Here is a 22,942-nt window from a genome sequence, read left to right on the forward strand (position 1 = left end):
CCAGTTAAAAATAGCTGCGTCATTTAGTAGCCTCAGAGGTAACAGAAGTTGCATAGAAAAAAAATTCCTAATAATAATTAAATTATAAGAGCATCGACTGAAATAATTTTAGTCAAGATATTGCTTTCATTTGTTTTGGTTTTTCACGGCACTTGAACTTTTTGCAAAAGCAGAAGTAGTATAGTTCAGGTTAAAAATCAAATAATTAGAGAAAACGAACAGTTGTTGTATTGGATTCGAATGCTCTCGGAAGATTTGGACTAGCATCTACGTCTTCCACAGGAAGCCCGTATATACATAAATTATGACCAATACCCATCAGCTAATAACATCTTTATTTTTCACAAATCTAATTAACAGCTTAACAACACAGCCACTAATCATCATTATTCATTTGTTACACTCTCGGAAGTGGAGAGGATAGCCAGAAACCAGGTAATGAAAGCCCACTACACAGGCTAATACTCCATTTTACAGTTATGTTCAGTGACCACAAATAATAGTCCCAAGCCAAGCCAGGAGTTGCCGCGCATGATAAACTGTAGTTTTGCTATAATGTGAAGAAACTCCAACCTGGACATGAAAGTATTATTTGTGGTCACTGAACGGAACAGTAAAATAGAGTATTGGCTACATGCATATATAATGCTAACAACGCTATAACAATATGTCAATGTGCTTCTAACATCTACACCTGATCATGATTTGAAGGCCAAAGCTTAAAACAGATGGGAGAAAGACATCACTAGAAAGGGGTTGCAGGGATGAGAATTTAGGAATAACAAAGTCCTTTTTTCCTTTTATGCTTTCTTCAAAAAAGAACTTTCTAGCTGTACTCTTGATACGAGGTAAACTATCTTGATATTTATGCATGGATATAACAAGACTGTGGAGTACTTTCAAGACTACAGTGAATACCATATGGTACTGTTACTAAATACAAAAACTACTGGAATTATTATAAAGATGAAGTCCCTCCACGGGGAACCCAAGCAGGGGCTTTTTCGAAATAGAAAGTGTAGAAATATCAGTCCTCTCTCTCTAAAAAACACAGGACTCCCGCTTTGAGAGATTTAAATGTAGCAAATGCTGACTTAAGACAAGAGGGAATGAAACTACTATTCCTATAACATTACATTTGTACACCTTTTAAATTTCCAAATAACCTATCTAGTGACTATTCTGATGGAGTAAGTTGTACATGGTCTTTAATCAATGTCAGGAACATCAAATACACCACCAGCACTGGCAGAAGGGGGTGGTCCTCCACTCGCTCCAGCTCCAGCTCCAGCTCCAGCTCCAGCTCCTGCTCCAGCTCCAGCTCCAGCTCCTGCTCCTGCTCCTGCTCCTGCTCCTGCTCCAGCTCCAGCTCCAGCTCCAGCTCCAGCTCCAGCACTTCCAAACTTTGCGGAGAGTTTATCTATGACTTTCTTGACTTTGGGGTTGTTCTGGTATTTGCTGATGTTCTGTGGATTTTGACTCACATCTTGGAAGGCGGCCATCACTTCTTGGTCCTGTTACAAGAGGAAAGACATTACAATCCTAACCTTAACTATCTTCCCACTTTACAACCTCTCCTCATGCCTGTTTCGGCATAAGTCCTGCCATGCAATAGATGCTGAATAGTTCCCTTGTACTGTCTACATACAATTTCAGATGATTTAGTAAATTGCAATGAAAAATCGTGGTTCTTCTACTGCTTACAAAAATTAGAGACAAAAGTATTGGACGTTTTTGAATACCTACTCTTTTTTTAGTTCTGCTAAGATAAAACTATGATTTAGTAGTTCCAGAAATTATCCATACCCCCTCACGGAGGAATTTTTTCAGACCCCCCTCTACCCCCAGAAATTCGAATTTTCTTTCATACAAACTCTGTAATTTTGTTCTTTCTAAGACCCTCTTACCTCTCTAAATTTCCAAATTCCTCTGTGTGTGTGTGTGTGGGGGGGGGGGGGGGGGGGGGGGGGGGGGGGGGGGAGAGGGGGAGTATGGATTATTTCTGGAACTACACATCTCACATATCAATCAAAGATGGTCAAGTTTCATTGATGCTGTCACCAACCTGGAATGCCGCCATTATCTCTGGGTCCTGAAGAAGTTCAGTGAGATTAGGTGCTGCAAAAAAGGAACAATTTTTCCATAAGGCTGGAATTCATTTTTATTTGTGGCATTCCTCCCTTAGTGCCTCTACATCATTTTTGTTCAAATTACATTACTTTAAAAGAAAACAGCTATCTTTTGTGAATGGTGTCTTACCTCCTTGTGGCATTCCACCAGGGAATCCCCCTGGCATTCCTCCAGGCATCCCTCCAGGGAATCCACCTGGGAATCCGCCTGGCATTCCTCCAGCCATCCCTCCAGGGAAACCCCCAGGCATTCCCCCAGGGAATCCCCCTGGCATTCCACCAGGGAAACCTCCAGGGAATCCCCCAGGCATTTCACCTCTTGTCTTTCCAGATGTTCTTTTTTCTTTTTCTGCTTGCTCCTAAATTGCAAAAGAATGGATATTGTAAGCCATTTGAAATCTTGAAATTTACCATGGCATAGCAAATTTATTCTTCTTGCACATATTCATATCTGAATCTTTTCAAAAATCCTAAAACATTTTGACCTACCTTTCGTACTTTCTCTCTAGCTGCTTGAGCTCTTTCTCTAAAAGAAAATTATAATGATTAACACCAGAAGGGAAAAGAAGAAGGGGAAGACCGAGGACAACATGAAGATGAACTGTGGAGCAAGAAAGGAAAGAGGCAGGCTGGAGTTCATGGAATGAGGTGTGCACTGTGGTGGCCAACAGGGAAAAGTGGAAGAGCTCTGTGAAGGCCCTATGTGCCATTTAGACGCAAGGAGGATATGTACAGGTACAATTCTAAATCTCAAATTAAAGTGATATCAAATAAGACACATGAAAAATATTAACGATGTTTTAAAAGAACTTTAACTTAATGTTACATCACTTACAGTTTTTCTTTCTGTTTTCTTTCTTCCCTTTCCTTTCTTTTTCTTTCATATTTTCTCTTATGTTCAGCAATCTTGTTTGCCTGTCGAGAGAAATGTGTCGCAACACTAAGGTTATTATTCCAGAAATTTTAATATAATGGTATTTATTTACAAACTTTGACATCAGGAATCTCTTCTGATTTAAATTTTACAACCAACAAACAAAAGATCTCTTTGTTTTATTAGGCTATAGTGCTCTGGTTGGCACATTAAGATCAACAGGTGACCTCAGCATAAACTTTGGTCTCAATCTCTTTTGTCATAGACCTTTCCTGAGATAGACCTTTCCTGAGATAGACCTTTCCTGAGATAGACCTTTCCTGAGATAGACCTTTCCTGAGAGAGACCTTTCCTGAGATAGACCTTTCCTGAGATAGACCTTTTCTGAGATAGACCTTTCCTGAGATAGACCTTTCCTGAGATAGACCTTTTCCCGAGATAGACCTTTCCTGAGATAGACCTTTCCTGGGAACAAAGTGCATTGTGGTCTTGCTTGGGTACAAACATCTTTTGTTCATCATGCCTTATATGGTGCTGTTTGTACCAAAGCTAGACCACAATGCATTTGGTTTATTGAAATCAGAAAAGGCGCTTGTCAACCGAAAAGGCAGCCATGTCTAAATGATAACTTTAATATTTATAATATATATTAATATAATTATATGTGGTAATATGATTATTATATGTATACTATATTCCATATTATGTCTTTTGTCTTATGTCTTTTGTCCTTTTATTCTCATGGGGCAGGATGTACACCAACTATAAAAACCAAAAATTGCTTTTAAAAAATTTGGCCAAGATTGTGGCCAAAAATTCTAACCTTTGGTCCTACTTGGTGGAGCCATTCATCAACTTGTTCATCAAAATCTAGTTTTGCAGCTGATTGTAGATCCCGTGCAGATTCTTCCCAGTTACCAAGCAGCCTAGGAAAACATACAACACGATTGGAGCACAAACCAATGCTCAACTAAGTCAACTGCGTGGCAGCAATATTATTCCTTTTTAAAAAAGAGACTAAATTTTCTGGATTTCTTTTTGAGGTTTATTAGTTACATAAATAAATAACTTTTCAATTATTTATGCTTAAACTAGTTATGTCCTATAATATTTGTATAAAAATGCTTACTCATGTGCTCGTCCTCTCCACTTGAAGGGCTGTGCAGAATCTGGGTTAATCTCAATAGCTCTTGTACTGTCTCTTATGGCAGCATTTGGCTTCTTTAATTTAACATAACAACTGAAAAGTATCCATAATATAATCTTGAGGTTAAAGAACAATGAAAACAAAAATTTGTCGGTCTTGAAATATTCTTTTCAACTTTAAAATCAAGTCAGATATGAAAGAAAGAAAAAACAAAAATACGAAAACATGCACCACACTAAAAACAAAGATCAGATGATCAGTGTTATCAGATATAGATTATTATTGTCAACATTTTTTTTAGCTTTTTAGCTGCGATTTGACAGATGCAAACTTGTGTTATAAACACTTCCTAATGGCCATACCTTGCTCTCTTGAAAAACAAAGGAGCAGATTTAGGATTTTTCAGGATTCCTTCAGTGAAAAGTTTTATGGCATCTTCCAAGTTTCCTGGAAATAAAATATGACCAAGAACATCAAAACTACTTAGCAGGTGAATAACATTACTCTATCCTTGAGTTATTTTTTATCAAGTATGAAGATGCTTAAAAAGCCGCACATGTTTTATTACTCAAGTGGAAGTATTTCAGTCTTGTATAATGACTCAATATGTAATTTATATTGCTATTATATGCATATAACTGCCATGCAATATTTCTGAGATTTTTCTGTGTATTTGAAACAGCTGTTCAAATACATTCTAGTGGTAAGAAAGGACTGTTTTGTATGCTACCAAGATAAGGGACTGTGGTCTAAGGTACCAAACCCCAATTGATCTGTTAATACCTAATAAACCCTGGGTGTAACCTTTTCCACATTCGATTTCAAACATTGTGCCATTCCCTTGAGAATGGTTCCTTTGCTTTCTTGTGATGTTTGAGAAGATTGTGAATGTAACTCAAGCAAGCGAAAAACCTATTGCCAAGAGGTATGAAAAGGGAAACATTATTCCCAAAATAAAATGGTGTCTTTTCTAAACCATCTTTGAAATTAAGAAGTTTCAGAACATAGAAATATGACAAGATCATTGTAGCCTCCTCCGCAGGCGTCTTTCGTTTCTTTTCTTTTTTGTTGAATTGGGATTCCTGTGTCGCGAATTGGGATTCCTGTTGAAAGATACTAGGCGCTAATTAGGCGAGAGAGAGGAAAGGGGAGACATCTCTCTTTCTTCTCCCCTCTCCTCATTTCCCCTCATCCTAAAGACACAGGAAGCCCAATACTCAAAAGGAGAGAAGAGAGATGCATGTGGAGAAGGCTAAGATCGTTGCATAGATACCTTCACTCATGGCAGCCATTCCTTGATTTCTCAGTTCATTAGCTTGTTCTCTCATTTCATCTGTTACCTAGAAAAATGGAAAGATGAAAAGGAATATTTGATATTGAGCCCATTCATCGGAGGTTTCTCTTAGGGGGTCCAAGGAACACCCTTTAAACACTACCCTCTAGCAGTACTATGTTTGAGGGAATTTAAAGTGCCTATCACCCTTCTGACAATATTCTCAGTATTGATTCTACATGGGGAAAGATGTTGAATAACCCGAAAAAATTACATAGTTTGAGTGCGGCTTCTTGAAGTTATGAAGGTTTTTCCATGTCATATGCTAATGCTGTGAAGTATGAGGAGGCATATGGTTATTTGTTGTTCCTCATAATTCGAAACACCGGCTTCTATGGGAAAACTAACTTGCAATCATTTCTATAAGAGCAATGGGGAAAACAATGACATATTTCAAATTTAATTTATCTGTACCAGTAGTGTTTTGTATATTAAATGATGACTCCTCATACGTCACAGCATTAGCATATGGCATGGAAAAACCTTTAAGACTTCAAGAAGTTGCACTTAAACTATATATTTTTTTAGTGTTATTCAACATCTTACCCCATGTAGAATTAATACTGTGAATATTGTCGGAAGGGTGATAGGCACTTTAAAGCTAAGGTTTGATTTTTTACTGTAAACAGTCTTTATAATGCATAGCCTATGCTTATTCATCTATGTCTGTGTTACAAGGATATAGCAAACTTAATGACACCTTAAAGATGATGAAGTAATTTCGATAAAGGTACTTTTAGCTATACAATTTAGTAAGAAAACTAGTTGTAAAAGACAACATTTCGCTGTCATCTCTACAACATCATCAGGTCATCAGGTTCAAGATGACAGCAAAACATTTTCTTTTACAACTACATTGCAATAATTTTGCAAACACTAAAAATGAAACTTATGCATAGACTTCCTATAGTTAACTAAGTTAGCTAAACTTGTTACCTAAGGCAAGAGCTAATCATGGGTCAAAGAGTGACTTTACTCAACCAGTTCACAAGATAGAAGTAAGTATTATTTCTACCATTGTTTCCTCAACTTTTTACCACTAATGATTAGTTTTTTGTTTCATGGGTTGAGTAAAATCACTCTCAGTGGGTTTGTTTGTTTTTTGGTTCAGTGGTTTTGCATTGTTGGGAAGTCATATCCTCATAATCAACCCTTTTGATCCTATACAAACCATGAGAGATGGATCGCCCATTGACTGTGGTTCATCTGTGTCTGGTTCAACACATCCTTCTTTATCAATGTCTGTAGTGTTGTAAGAAAGAATTACATCAGCCTCAATATGCATTATTTAAACAGTTTTATAGAATTAAAGCAGAAGGGAAAGATAAAATTCAAACTGTTTTTTTGTGTGTGAATTATTCTTTAATCCAAGCTGTTACATAAAATATCAACCTTACCAAGATCACTTTCCTCGCTTTCTTCACTTTCCATTTCTTCTGGCTCTTGCTCTGGCTCTGGTTCCTGTATTCAAATTATGCACCTATTAAAGTAAACCCTGTGGGGGGGGGGGGGGGGGGGGGGGAGGGAGGGTGGGACAGTGCAGGCAAAGGGTTGGGGATTTGATCAAGGGCTATAAATTTTGGTCAAAATCCCCAGGGCAGGGAAAGAAACACTGATCAATTGAACACAAATACCCGCACCATCAGTGACTTTAATAAAAAGGGGCATATTTCTTGAAACACTGAAATATTATGTTAAAATATTAAAGTGCTACTACGACGAAAATCGCTCAAACTTGGATTCAGCTGAAACTTCCTAAGAATACTCTTTAAAGGTCCAATAATCACTGTATGAAGTGTTTTCTCGATATTCAGTACGAAAGTATGATATTTTTACGATTATTTTTTGGAGTCTGTGACGTCATACACTCAACATCGAACTCTGCTCCATACATTTCTTTGTAGTTTATGATCAAAATATCAGTAGAAAGAAATACCCAAACACCCCAAAATATGAATTATAGTCACAAGTAATGTGAAATAAGCACATTAGCCACCCTTTGGGCTTCATAGGAATAAAATAAATTAAGGATTTATATACAAAGAAATATATGTAGCAATGTTTGATGTTGAGTGTATGACGTCACAGACTCCAAAAAATAATCGTAAAAATATCATACTTTCGTACTGAATATCGAGAAAACACTTCATACAGTGATTATTGGACCTTTAAAGAGTATTTTTAGGAAGTTTCAGCTGAATCCAAGTTTGAGCGATTTTCGTCGTAGTAGCACATTAATGATATAAAACACAGCATAATTGCATGGTTGTCGACTATTGAAATCAAAACGTATCCAAAGAATATGTAAATGCTTAGAAGAAAAAAGCTAGTATTGATTTTGAGCGGATTCTAGAACAATATAATACATTAACATGGTAAAAATAGACAAAACAAAACTGAAATAAGCTCGATCACCTGTGTTGTTATCCAGTGAACCAAAGCGACGAACGTGTGGATATGCAAATGAGGTAGGTAACCACATATTCGTTCCCACTGATCCCTAAAAAACTATCAAATGCCTGAGGGAGGAAACAACAAATGTGCTCAAATCTCCACTCTTTGCCCACCCTCCCCCCCCCCCCCCCCCCACGGGGCTTACTTTGATAGATCGGTTAATACTTGTCAACCAAAAAATAGCTGCTAATACTGAAATGAAAATTATAATTTCCCCAAAACGGATTGAGCTCTCATTTCAGTTTGAGAAGTGCATCACTCATTTCATTCATTTGTTTACCTTCTTTGCCTCTTCTTTCATTTCTTCATCTCTTTCTTCTTCCGGCTGGGATGGTTTATCTGTTGTTGATTCAGGAGCTGGAGGAATCTTTGCTCCCATACTATAAAAGGTAATAATAAAAAAAGATTCAGCCTTGTAAAAAACTATATTCAGTTACTTGTCTATAATCACGTGCTTTGAAGCATTTGTGCCAAAATTATCGAGCATGATTTACACAAAATTTAAAAATTATCAATTTTTAACGATTCTTAGATTTGTTTTACTGCATCCTTAACGTGTTAAACGAATTTATAGAGATTTTCCTTCGTTGATTGGTAAATCAAGAGGAAGAGAAAAACAACCTTGCAAAATGCAAAGTACATTGTACAAGTATGAACAAAAATATCGTATAGTCCAATTAAAATCCACACAATTAATCACAACTATGAACTTCGTAAGCATCGAATACAATACATTTTTACCCAATTCGGCATTAAAAGACTTTTTATCAGAGGTAAGTTTAGTTAATTCTCACGTGCGTGATGTTTGTACCTTTCAATCCATTCTCGGAAAAACGACAATTCCTTCGAGTGTAAAACAGCTGGGTTGTGCTTACAGAGTTGTACAAAACTCTCCAACATGCTACGCTGCTTTGGGTCCATGCTTATGCTTGCTATTTTGTATAAAAACGATTCAAATCCACGAAGGATGGATTTAATATCTTGACAAGTACCAACACTAACACTCGACTATTAGTTAGGCGCACGAGTAAAGATTTGGTAATACGTTCATGTTCTATATACACCAAACTGCCAATTCGGACTATATATTTTTCTTGTATTTATGTGATTTGGCATCATTTGCTGTCATTGGGTGTCATTCCCCATCATTCGCCACCATTCCCCTTCATTCCCGTCAGTCACCGTCATAAGACATCTCACTATCTTTGACCATGATTGACCATGATTGACATTCATTCGCCATCATTCACCATCATGGACCATCATTCACCATCATTCACCATCAGTCACCATCATTAGACATAATTCACCGTCATTAGACATCATTCACCATCATTCACCATCATTCACCATCATTCACCATCATTAGACATCATTCACCGTCATTCACCATCATTAGACATCATTCACCATCATTCACCATCATTCACCATCATTAGACATCATTCACCATCATTAGACATCATTCACCATCATTAGACATCATTCACCATCATTAGACATCATTCACCATCATTAGACATCAATCACCGTCATTAGACATCATTCACCATCATTCACCGTCATTCACCATCATTAGACATCATTCACCATCATTCACCATCATTAGACATCATTGACCATCATTGACCATCATTGACCATCATTCACCATCATTGACCATCATTGACCATCATTGACCATCATTGACCATCATTAGACATCATTGACCATCATTCACCATCATTAGACATCAGTAGACATCATTAGACATCATTCACCGTCATTATACATCATTCACCATCATTGACCATCATTAGACATCATTCACCGTCATTAGACATCATTCACCATCATTCACCATCATTGACCGTCATTGACCATCATTGACCATCATTAGACATCATTCACCATCATTCACCATCATTCACCATCATTCACCATCATTCACCATCATTCACCATCATTCACCATCATTTACCATCATTAGACATCATTCACCATCATTCACCATCATTGACCATCATTGACCATCATTGACCATCATTGACCATCATTGACCGTCATTGACCTTCATTGACCATCATTGACCATCATTAGACATCATTAGACATCATTAGACATCATTATACATCATTCACCATCATTCACCATCATTCACCATCATTAGACATAATTCACCGACATTTGACCATGATTGACATTCATTCGCCATCATTCACCATCATGGACCATGATTCACCATCATTCACCATCAGTCACCATCATTAGACATAATTCACCGTCATTAGACATCATTCACCATCATTCACCATCATTAGACATCATTCACCGTCATTCACCATCATTAGACATCATTCACCATCATTCACCATCATTAGACATCATTCACCATCATTCACCATCATTAGACATCATTCACCATCATTAGACATCATTGACCATCATTAGACATCATTCACCATCATTGACCATCATTGACCATCATTGACCATCATTGACCATCATTGACCGTCATTCACCATCATTCACCATCATTAGACATCATTCACCATCATTAGACATCATTGACCATCATTGACCATCATTGACCATCATTGACCATCATTAGACATCATTGACCATCATTCATCATCATTCACCATCATTCACCATCATTCACCATCATTCACCATCATTCACCATCATTAGACATCATTCACCATCATTCATCATCATTCACTATCATTCACCATCATTCACCATCATTCACCATCATTGACCGTCATTCACCATCATTCACCATCATTGACCATCATTAGACATCATTAGACATCATTAACCGTCATTGACCATCATTGACCATCATTCACCATCATTCACCATCATTAGACATCATTAGACATCATTGACCATCATTAGACATCATTGACCATCATTGACCATCATTGACCATCATTGACCATCATTAGACATCATTGACCATCATTCATTATCATTGACCATCATTCACCATTCATCATTCGCGATCGTTTACGATGATTAAAAACACAACAACACTTTACAACAGGGGCCAAACAAAACAAGAGAAACAAACAAAAGAGTGGATGGGAAAATGTTTGAACAGTTCGGGATATACACCTATTTGCAAAAACGTTGTCATACGAAAATAGAACATTAGTGATTTAGTGTGATAGGAATTATATTAAAAAACAAAAGACCACTGAAGCTGAACTTTTTCTTTTGTCTTTTAACGTATTCCTTTCTCACTAAATCACTAATGTTCTAATATCGTATGACAACGTTCTTGCAAGTAGGTGTAGATATATCCCTGATAAACAGAAAAGCCGCGATAACTGTATCCCCTCCCCTCCCGTACCCATGAAACTTAATTTTTCGCGTGTTAGCACCAGAATCCGATGCAATATTTAAAAGATGGACATTATCCTAACAGTAAGCCAGATAAAGTGTTCTACGGCGATTTTTACGGCGTCTTAGTAAAAATGCTTGATACGATCGTGAGAAAAGCGCTTTATGTTACTTATATGTGAATAATTCAAAGAAAAAGCCCAGTGATCCAAGAAACGAGCCATAAGCCCACACTTGTGGAAGTCCATGAGACAAGGCAACTCCATTGAAATTTTTGTAGTGTCCTCAGCTGTGTGTACAAAATCCAGAAGTCACATCAACAATATCTACTGTACATGCCACCTTACAGCCCTGGTGAGGACATCAGTGGACGACTGTATCTCCTGTGCGAGATCATCAGATTGACCTGAGAGTTTGGCAGGCACGCCAGAACACTTCGCCAGAGAGGGGCTTATGTAACGCAGGTCAGCTATGAAGTAGCTTGGGCATTAGCTTCAGTTTTACAGCCATCTGCTTATTAGATAAGCCTAATGAGCCTACCCGTACGAAACGGGCAGATCTGCAACAGATCTGCAGCAGATCTGTTTTTGCCAAAACAGATGCACTGCAGCCTTGTTTTAGGTCTGCATGATCTGCTCTTAGTCTGTGCAGATGTTGGTAAGAAGGTTGTCTGCAATGATCATATTCTACAGACTACCTGCAGATCAAAAACAGATCTGTCTAACATCTGCAAAATCTGCCATAAAATATGCAAACAAATAACAGCGCGTAGCATCGTCCTGGAGATCATATCGAGAACATTAATTTTTGGGGTGATCTATACCTTTTTTATATAAACCTTAGTGGCAAAAACTTAATTTGCAAGAATTTTTTATATAATTTTCCGCTATTAAGTAAAATTATTTTCAAGATTCGTGGTTTGGACAAAAATATCTAATGAACAGATGACTGCATGGCGTTTAAGAAAGGGTTCGGCTTACGCTAAATAATCAAGACTTATCAAATCTACTATTCGAGGCAACTCTTAAGTGCTCCTTTGGTTTCCATTTTATGCCTAATATTTCTAAACGCTGGTAATTCAAATACACATTCGAAAATAGATAACTACTCCAAACACGGTACATACCGTAATTAAACAAACATCAGTTGACCTTGTAATAGCGAGCTTCCAACTTTCCCGAATTGACTTATCATTTGATAAGGTATCGAAGATTTAGAAAAGACTGTTTAGATTTATTCATTAACGCGTTTAAAACGATAAGGCGTTTAAAACGTCAAATACACTCGAGGTAACTCGAACAAGAAATGTATTCTGGTCAAAGTGCGTTACTCTAAGGTTGCATGTACTTATGACGTCATAGGTAAAACCGCTGTACATAATAACTCTTTGGCCGAGAGACCAATTTTCGTCAAAGTTGTACTTTAACTAAATCGCTGGTCTATCCTGAAGGTCCATGGGACTTCATTTTAGACTTATATTATCTGTTAACACATGGACGATTTCGTCAAGGGCTTCGTTACGTTTACCCAAAATCTCAACAGAATCAGAAAACAAAAGCCTCGTAAATACCACATTAAACTACATAAAACTCTACATTCTCCCTGCTTTGTTTATACTGAATCAGATATAGTTGTAAACTAAGAGCGGTTTTTGTATATGAATGCATGAAAACAGCACGGTCACCGCACTGGGGCACGCCAACCGGAAATTGAAGTTGACAATATTATAATACAAATTTGAAAGAGAAATGATTGATAAATAAAATCTTTTAAAAATTAATATTGTTCCAGTTTGTTAGGAAAAGTTGCAACAAAGGCTATTTCTTCGTGACATGGCTCTTGTTTATAACTTAGGTATATACACTTTGTGACGATACTTGAAAAAGGAATTACTTTCAAAATTGTCCTTTTAACTGGAATTACATGAGTCAATTCAACTGGACATGAGTCGTCTGTACACAAATTAATATCTTGCTCTTGTGAAAGCTCTTGAATCATGGAGTAATTGAAGGCATGGCATGTGCATCTGAACATACAGTTACCCATCCTTGTACAACTCGGCTTATATTGGAAAAAGTAAAGTATTTGCCCGAATCTTAAACCGTTTCCACCAGATTGATACATGACGGTATAGCTATTCCTAACAGTCGCTTTCCTGTACAAACTTGAATGAAAAATCTCTTTATCCTTTTTTATTCGAGTAAATGCAAGAACAGTGTTCGAGTCAGGATTGTATCCTAGTTCGTTTGCTAGAGCAGTGAACTCTTCCTTTGTAAGCTCTCGAGAAAAAGAAGATCCAAGTGCATAAGCATTATGCATTACTTGTGTTTGCTGTGTATTTTGTTGAAATCCAATTAGCTTCCGATAAAAAGCTAAAGCACTTGAATTACGTTCAAGGGATTCTACCATCTGTGGTAAATTTTGAATGAAAGAGACTGCTGAGACAATTTGCGAAGAAACGTTTTGCGTGCCATGAATCATTTTTAAGATATACCCATTCTTGTCTTCAAAATGAAAACACGAATGGGTCCACAGCGGACCAAGTTCCCGCACTGCTTGAGGAAGGTGCAAAAGATTGTGGATATTGATAGTTTGATAACGAAGTTCATATAAATAGGGAAGCATAAAGCAAAAGTATTCTAGGAGTCTTTGACAGTGCTGCAGTTGTATCTCTGATATCGAGTCTTGTATAAAGAATAAATGATGCTTCACTAAAAACAGCAAAATGATGAAAATAATGGTCATCCAAAATGCCAAACAACACCGGTATCCCATAATAAAGTAAAAATGACCTCAGCTCAGATGCCTTCCAATATTTTCTGTGGTTTTCAACTGTCCTTGGTATTCGTCCTATTTCAAAGGGAGGATGTAATTGAAGTAGCCTTTCATCTGCTTTTGTAACTTTGTTCCGTAATGTTAAATGGTTTGCCGGAATGTTCTGGGGCAAACCAAAGGCCAAGCAAAGATTTCATAACTCCAAGGCATAACCCATGCATATAATCAATTGCAGTTCCTTTGATGATGTCATAACTCGAAAGCCCAGCAAGCCATGATGGTCCCTTAATACCATCTACATGCTTGCCACTATTTACTGCCTTTTCAGCGTGTTTTAGAGTTTCTGAATGAGTCCTTTGTGGTCCAGTGGGATCCGGCCGAATAAATGGAAATGCGTGGACGTGTCCTCTCTCAGAAACTTTAACAGTTTCGCCCTTTTGCTTACATTTCGAGCAACCATATTCTCCATTGTATTGCATTGTATTACATACCAGACATTTCGCCGGCAAGTCGCATGTTCCCGCCAGCAAGATTACTTTACTCAATACAAGAGGGCGAACGTTATTGTCACTACTTTTCACTTTTACGTTAATTCCATCCTTTTCTAGTTTTCTTAAAGATGAATGAAAAGGTTGTAAGAATGTTAACATGAAAGGTTTAGTATCTCCAAACCAGAGCCCAGCAAACAACATGTTTTCTCTCTTAGTGCGTTCAGCAAACGGAAGTTCGTTAATAACGAAGTATAATGGCCATATTGAGTACTTAGAAGATTTGAAAACTGGGACACCATCTGTATTCCATAACAAAGATAGGTTGTGTTGAAAATCTAATAGACCAGGGTTGCAATGTCTTTTATACTCGGATCCGTCGTAAATATCTTCAAAGTTGTCTTCATTTTTTTTGGTCCTTTTGAAACGATAGCTTAAGCTGTCATAAAAGCCATTTTTAGCAAACAAATTGCAAATCTGTTGCGCAATTGGTATCTCTATAAAGAAAGAGCAGGAGTTCCTCTTTGTAAGGTCTCGTGCACAAAGAGTGTTTAGACAAACAACTGTAGCTTTGTCATCAATGAGTAAGAAGCAATAAGAACAGTAACGATGATATACCAAAGGATTCTTGATGTTTTTGAAAAATTTTCGGAACTGTTGAAGGGATTTCCGGCACAAATTAGGGGCGATGCAATGCAAACTGATCAAAACAAGCAAATCCTCCAGAGCGCTTCCAGATAGTGTATGCCGTATGGCGAAAGTAATGATCAGCAGTAAACTTTCTGACACTGTCAAAGGGGCATTGTGATAAAGCGGTTGATGATGCTCGTCGTTTTGCCTATCATTGTTTTCACTTTCATCATCTTCGAACAAGTTTTCAGCTGGAGTTGAAAACATTTCATCATAGTCATCGGTAACATTTGAAAATAATTCCTCGGGCCATGGTGTGCTATCATTAAGACTTTCATCAAATTCGGGCTCTAAAAGGTCAACCTCTTCTCTCCTTTGCTCAGGATCAACGACATATTCGGAATTCTCCAAAAGGTCCATATAGTCACAAATATCCAGTGATTGTGATGGACTTTGGGGGCTAAAACCAACTTCACTGATAGCTGTGTCATTTGTTTCCTCTAGTCCATCTCCAATAGACACTTGACTGTTGTCTTCTTGATCCACTTCAAAATATGTTGAGTTGATATCACATGCTATTCCCTCGACTTGGGAAAACAAACCGGGTATTTCGAAAGGCTTATTAACATCGGTTGTTTCTTCATTGCAAATAGAAGAAGAATAGTCATCAGTATTTTCAGCCATTGGTGAAAAAAAAACTATTATCCGAAGCTAAACACGGCCGTACGCGAGACTTATAGACACTTGACTGTTAGATACATTCCCCACTTGTAACCTAATATGAAGGGTGTTCCTTCAGGTGTTTGTTTTAACAATAGTGAACGCATTCTAAACGCATCACTGACAAGCTGCTTAGAAGCGAGCGTATTTTAACGTTGTTCAAATTTGGAATTTCGGCAAAAATAAGATAAAACCTAGCTATAAACTCGGATATGAAACTCGCTAATGATGATGTTTTTGTTGTCATTTTATGTTTACTTAGCTCAGTCTTGTGATTTCTTAAAAGTGAATTGGGTCAATTATCACTTGACTTAGTTCTCATAAGTTTAATACAAAATAATGTTTTTGAGGTACAATCATCTTGATCTCATAAAACTTACGGTTGTTCAAGTTTTACTCGCCAAAACATTGCTAAAAAGTAGACGGTACCAATCCCAAATAAAATTCTGCTGACAGTTACTGTTGTCTTAGAGAAATTACGACCACAACAAAGAATACAACGACTGCATACGTATCTACAGAAATGCAAATGATAATTTGTACAAGCGTTCAGTAGGTCTTTGGTTATAAGTTGACAGGTAAAACTGAAAATAAATATACTTAGGAAGCTGGTGTGAACTCTTTTCTATTTTAAGTAAACACGGTTCCTCTCTCTGAAATGGATCTTCGTACCCAACCAATAGGAAACCGATCCGATAAGGGCATGTTATCTGAGAGCGATCGACTGATCAAATGTCACTTTATGGACTGAGTTCAAACGCGGTGTTCACTTTTGCGCGCCATTTTCCGAATTGGTTTTAGACAACGCTAACAGCATCCTCTCAGCAAAATTCGTACAATGGCCTATGCTTTGGTTTACTGGATCCAAGATAAGCAGTACAGCGTTGTGTGTGCAAGGAACATTCATGGAAATGTCAAAGAGGGAGAAACAACTATGGTAGATTGGGAGGAGAGCAGGAAAGGTAGAAAGGCCGCTAAATTCACAGCATATCCTGCCAAGATAATAATGGTTGGAGGTGAGTCTTAACAAATGATCAGTGTTAAAATATACAGTCTTCGAATTTTGAATAATCATCGTAGGCCATGGCCTAAGTTACAAATATGTTCATGTTTTACATGCATAAAGAAAGTCAGTGAATTCCGTCGATCAATTTAACTAAGGGTTGTGTACTTCGCAACATAGCTGACTTGCGCGAAAGTACGGATTATCTGAAAAAATTACTACATATAAATCTATACAAGAGAATATTAAACAAAATTAACTACTCTTACCAACTTGGTAAAAAAAGAACAATAAGCTAAATCAAACTCGGTAATTTTTGCAGCGGCGCCGAATATGTAGAAATTAAATTTAGGCGCAAAAACTTGGAATGTTGACTATGCAGCTATTAGGTTTCAACAGTCAACATGGTGACACTAGTACATTTGCATACCTTGATTTGATTCTTTGAGTACAGGGAAATAATGCCTTTAGACTTTCTAGAATAATGGTATATATTGATGATTAAAAGTGAAACATTTAGAGCTTGAAGCAAGAGACTTAAGTGATGTACAAATCACAAAATATGTATTTCAGATAACGAGGAGGAACTCGAACTGGAGTGCGTTAAGGTTGCTGAGGAAATGGAGAGCGAAGTCACGGCCAAAAAACGACCGCGAAAAAAATCAAGAATTGTTCTGGAGAGTGAAGAAGGAAATGATGGTCACCAAAACCAAAACAAAATAGTAAAGAAAACAAACAATGCCCCACGACAACAGAAGCCGGTAAGCAAGAAAGAAGAATTGAAAAATAAAAAGAATGCTGAAATAGAGGCGGGGAAAACGCAAGCAGCTATTTTCTTCAAGGAACGCTATACGGATCAAGCAACAGAAGTTGATGTCACCACCCATCAGCCTTCCACAGCAGAAACTCCTGGACCTCCACCTAACACTCATGCACCTCCATCTAACACTCATGCACCTCCATCTAACACTCATGCACCTCCATCTAACACTCGTGCACCTCCATCTAACACTCGTGCACCTCCATCTAACACTCGTGCACCTCCATCTAACACTCATGCACCTCCATCTTACACGCATGCACCTCCACCTAACACTCATGCACCTCCATCTAACACTCATGCGCCTCCATCTAACACTCATGCACCTCCATCTAACACTCATGCACCTCCATCTAACACTCATGCACTTCCATCTAACACTCATGCGCCTCCATTTAACACTCATGCACCTCCATCTAACACTCATGCACCTCCATCTAACACTCATGCACCTCCATCTAACACTCGTGCACCTCCATCTAACACTCCTGCACCTGCATCTAACACTCCTGCACCTCCACCTAACACTCATGCACCTCCATCTAACACTCATGCGCCTCCATCTAACACTCATGCGCCTCCATCTAACACTCATGCACCTCCATCTAACACTCATGCACTTCCATCTAACACTCATGCACCTCCATTTAACACTCATGCACCTCCATCTAACACTCATGCGCCTCCATCTAACACTCATGCACCTCCATCTAACACTCATGCACTTCCATCTTACACGCATGCACCTCCACCTAACACTCATGCACCTCCATCTAACACTCATGCACCTCCATCTAACACGCATGGACTTCCATATACACTCCAGTACGTCCGTCGAACACTGTGACTGAAGAAATATCTCTTGGGGAGACGGGTCACTTCTTACGATCTCTATACGACTTGGATGCGGAAGACATTTCAACATCCGAAATTGAAGTTGAACCAGTAGTCGAAAGAGTCGTTCCTTGTTCAAACTGCTCAGAAATGGTAAATGAGCTCAAAGAAGAAATAGCAGCTCTAAAAAGAAGGCAATTACCATGTAAGTTCTCCCTTGTACTTCTCATTGTTTTGCACAGGAATGCATGTACAGTGTGCATGCCATTCGATTAAAGTCACGCTTATAAGTTCGACAACGGAATTACAAACTAAGATAGCGATAATCTTATAGCGCCTATTGTATTAAGAGAATTCAAAATCTCAAGCTTTCTCACAATCGTGATTTTCTAGGACCTCTTTTTGTATAAATGAATCTTTTAATTGAAAACCAAACAACAATAACAAATACAATTGGTCTGTTTTGTTTACAGTTCCTATCAGTTCTGAAAACATTGAATTTCTCGAAAACATTTTGAACGCTTACAAAGGAGGCGACGTTGCAAACCAGGTAAGCGGCATCTTTTATAGTTTATACATCAATACATTATTTTAATGAGTTGTTTGTAACCTTTCTTTTTAAATTTAGTATCAAACATCATATGTAGGATGCAACGAATCGGCATCATCTCACACTAACATCAATGCTGAAAAGAACTTAAAACCAGTAAGTGTAACTAATTTGATACAAATGCTATGTCTTACGGTTTGTAGTTTAGCACGACTCACTAAAATGTTTCTCAAATTTCAGGCAGAAAGCAATCAAGAATGCTCCAGCATTCCAGGTCCTGGAAAGCAAGAACTTGTGCCAGGATCTGGAGTATATATATCTTCTGCAAGGCTCCATTCCATTCACAGCCAGAGCGGAAAAGATGCGAGAAAATTGTTTCTGCTGCTTATAGAAACTTTCTTTAGTGATGAAACACTGGCCACGAGTCTGGCTCACGGGACCCGCAAACTAACGTCAAAAGATGGGTCCGTGATGACAACACTTAATCAGGACATCGTCAAGACAGTGAAAGGTCAGCACCTATTACGTTATAATCTTAAACTAAGAAGATATAACTAGCTAAAAACTAGTGTGAGCTGCGTCGGTGTTTCTAATGAAACAGTAATGATGAAAAGGTAAATTATACACCGTGAAAAGATGAAAAAACTTACTGACGTTTCGGACGTTATTCCTTCGTCGGAGTAAAATCCCTTAAACTAAGGGATGGACAATTAGATAATTGATGGGCGATTGCAGGAATTTTGTTGGCATGATATATATATATATATATATATATATATATATATATATTTTACATTATTTTTTTGCGTACAGTTAGATATTTTTCTTCTAGCAGAAGAGGTTGCACGATATTTTTTTTCTTTTTTGAGGTTTAAGTGCTTGCTAGATATTTTTTGGGGATTTACGCAACCCCCCATCCCCCTCAACTATCTAATGGTCCGTCCCTAAAAACTTATATATATTATTACAATAATGACTAAGTTTTAATAATAAAGATAGGGCACTTGCACTTATCGTTGAGCCGTGAAATTAAAACGGAAAAGCAATTTCTAAACGCTATCTTTTTTCTTCTAGCTTATTCTGGACGGTTCGCTTCCATAAACAACACGGAGTTGACCGTCTCCAAGATGAATCGAATTTTGACCAACAAAGTTGGGACAGCCAAGAGAAAACAACTTAAGGAAGTTTCAAAATTTTAAGTCTTTGAAGGACTAATATAAAGTATCTTTAGGAATTTAAGTGTATTTGTAAGGAGTAAGTAGTAAGATAAGTGATTTATATAGGTTTGTATTTTTGAGTATATATATTATTACATTTAGGATGTGTGTTTATAAGCGTGTATTAGTAGCTATATTAGTGTTTCACTCACAATGACTTACTTAGGATGTTTTGAAAAATGCCTTTATGCCAAAAAAATTAGGTAGCTACATATTGTCTGAGTACGGATTCTTTGTTGACAGCTAGAAAACGCTTTTTCTTTCTTTTTCCTGATTCGGTATGGAGTAAGGATCGATTGCATGGGCGTACTAATCTACAGAAGTATGCCATGCATGTAGTGATCTCTATGATGTAACCTGATATCATATTATACATCACTCATCTGCAGCAATCATGTTCTTGTGGAATGTTGATAACAAACATTATTTTGTTCTCTAAATAAAAGGGATATGATTGGTGGAGCCAGCATATTGTTTTTAAATGTTTAGCATCTGCTGAACGTCTGTAATTGACAGACCTAACTGCAGATCAATTTGGCAGACTTTATGCAGATATTCTGCAGATAATCTGCAGATAATCTGCAGATAATCAACAGATATTCCACAGATAATCTGTAGATAGTCTGTAGATTTTTAGCAGACTGTTTGCAGATCTGTAACAGACTTCTTGGCAGATCTGCAGCAGATCAAAAACAGATCTGCCCGTTTCGTACGGGTATGCTTCAACATGGTCAATGATGGTCAGTGATGTCTAATGATGGTGAATGATGTCTAATGATGGTGAATGATGTCTAATGATGGTGAATGATGGTGAATGATGGTGAATGATGGTGAATGATAGTGAATGACGGTGAATGATGTTTAATGATGGTGAATGATGGTGAATGATGGTGAATGATGGTCAAGGATGGTCAATGGTGTTTAATGATGGTGAATGACGGTGAATGATGTCTAATGATGGTGAATGATGGTGAATGATGGTGAATGATGTCTACTGATGTCTAATGATGGTGAATGATGGTGAATGATGTCTAATGATGGTGACTGATGGTGAATGATGGTCAATGATGGTCAATGATGGTCAATGATGGTCAATGATGGTCAATGATGGTCAATGATGGTCAATGATGTCTAATGATGGTCAATGATGGTGAATGACGGTGAATGATGTCTAATGATGGTCAATGATGGTGAATGATGGTGAATGATGGTGAATGATGGTGAATGATGTTTAATGATGTTTAATGATGGTCAATGATGTCTAATGATGGTCAATGATGGTCAATGATGTCTAATGATGGTCAATGATGTCTAATGATGTCTAATGATGGTGAATGATGGTGAATGATGGTGAATGATGGTGAATGATGTCTAATGATGGTGAATGACGGTGAATGATGTCTAATGATGGTGAATGATGTCTAATGATGGTGACTGATGGTGAATGATGGTGAATGATGGTGAATGATGGTGAATGATGGTGAATGATGGTGAATTATGTCTAATGACGGTGAATGATGTCTAATGATGGTGAATGATGGTGAATGATGGTCAATGATGGTCAATGATGTGTAATGACGGTGAATGATGGTGAATGATGGTGAATGAAGGTGAATGATGTCTAATGATGGTCAATGATGGTGAATGATGGTGAATGATGTCTAATGACGGTGAATGATGTCTAATGATGTCTAATGATGGTGAATGACGGTGAATGATGGTGAATGATGGTGAATGATGGTGAATGACGGTGAATGATGTCTAATGATGGTGAATGACAGTGAATGACGGTGAATGATGGTGAATGATGTCTAATGACGGTGAATGATGTCTAATGATGTCTAATGATTGTGAATGATGTCTAATGATGATGAATGATGGTGAATGATGGTGAATGATGGTGAATGATGTCTAATGATGGTGAATGATGTCTAATGATGGTGACTGATGGTGAATGATGGTGAATGATGGTCCATGATGGTGAATGATGGCGAATGAATGTCAATCATGGACAATCATGGTCAAAGATAGTGAGATGTCTTATGACGGTGACTGACAGGAATGAAGGGGAATGGTGGCGAATGATGGGGAATGACACCCAATGACAGCAAATGATGCCAAATCACATAAATACAAGAAAAATATATAGTCCGAATTGGCAGTTTGGTGTATATAGAACATGAACGTATTACCAAAGATGGTATTCCTTCTGAATATAAGTCACGTGTACCATTCCTTGGAATTCTATTGGCTTTTATTTACATAGACGTCATTGGATATAGTTAGTGTTATTTGAATTTTTTCCTCAAAATGGGGTGGAGGGGTAGGGGTGAAATTTAAGAATGACATTTTTCAGAATAAATAAAGGAGTGTTAAACTTAATAATTTCAGACAATGAGAATGGAATAATGCTAAAGGTTTTTTGGACAAGGTCATTTTATTTTCATGCTCATTTTCAAAGATAACGCTTGGTTATAAGTGTAGTCTGGAGGGGGAGATCCGTAAACATAAGAGGGACCTGTCCAATAATAGCACTGTAGTGGGGACTAGTAAATCTTGTGAAGTGTCATATTTTCAAATTCTAATTTTAGTTGTCTTCTATCAGTTTAAATAACAGACATTCTTTGTGCCCCTCCGTAAT

The 22,942-nt window shown here is 37.6% G+C and overlaps 3 protein-coding genes and 1 pseudogene across 5 annotated transcripts; 2 read left to right on the forward strand and 2 right to left on the reverse strand.

The window, feature by feature from the left end:
- Window positions 1-320: 320 nt before the first annotated feature.
- On the reverse strand, window positions 321-12,528 carry LOC116288312 (hsc70-interacting protein). Of its 3 annotated transcripts, none has more exons than XM_089038675.1 (13): window positions 12,391-12,528; window positions 8,218-8,317; window positions 6,881-6,944; window positions 6,655-6,725; window positions 5,424-5,490; window positions 4,513-4,597; window positions 4,133-4,243; window positions 3,827-3,929; window positions 2,965-3,044; window positions 2,619-2,655; window positions 2,260-2,488; window positions 2,066-2,118; window positions 321-1,514 (listed from the first exon to the last, which is right to left on the reverse strand). In XM_089038675.1, the coding sequence occupies exons 2-13, from the start codon at window positions 8,314-8,316 to the stop codon at window positions 1,209-1,211; spliced, it is 1,305 nt and encodes a 434-aa protein (XP_088894801.1). In that variant the 5' UTR covers window position 8,317; window positions 12,391-12,528; the 3' UTR covers window positions 321-1,208. The 3 variants fall into 3 exon arrangements, with proteins under 3 accessions (XP_088894801.1, XP_031550946.2, XP_031550948.2); XM_031695086.2 differs by lacking the exon at window positions 12,391-12,528 and adding an exon at window positions 8,749-9,264; XM_031695088.2 differs by lacking the exons at window positions 8,218-8,317; window positions 12,391-12,528 and adding an exon at window positions 7,899-8,002.
- Window positions 10,911-15,841, reverse strand: LOC148906207 (uncharacterized; annotated as a pseudogene).
- An 874-nt stretch (window positions 15,842-16,715) lies between these two features.
- Window positions 16,716-18,547, forward strand: LOC148906208 (uncharacterized). The gene is made up of 3 exons (XM_089039427.1): window positions 16,716-16,893; window positions 17,454-17,980; window positions 18,527-18,547. Exons 1-3 carry the CDS (start codon window positions 16,716-16,718, stop codon window positions 18,545-18,547), a joined length of 726 nt encoding a protein of 241 aa, XP_088895553.1.
- Window positions 18,495-20,763, forward strand: LOC148906209 (uncharacterized). Its single transcript, XM_089038548.1, has 5 exons — window positions 18,495-18,739; window positions 19,008-19,084; window positions 19,163-19,240; window positions 19,325-19,595; window positions 20,159-20,763. Exons 1-5 carry the CDS (start codon window positions 18,685-18,687, stop codon window positions 20,281-20,283), a joined length of 606 nt encoding a protein of 201 aa, XP_088894674.1. The 5' UTR covers window positions 18,495-18,684; the 3' UTR covers window positions 20,284-20,763.
- Window positions 20,764-22,942: the final 2,179 nt, after the last annotated feature.

The sequence above is a fragment of the Actinia tenebrosa genome, unplaced genomic scaffold (assembly GCF_029948245.1).
Source record: "Actinia tenebrosa isolate PJP-AT-01 unplaced genomic scaffold, QUT_ActTen_1.0 PGA_scaffold6__47_contigs__length_16458017, whole genome shotgun sequence".
In the NCBI taxonomy this organism is placed as follows: domain Eukaryota; kingdom Metazoa; phylum Cnidaria; class Anthozoa; order Actiniaria; family Actiniidae; genus Actinia; species Actinia tenebrosa.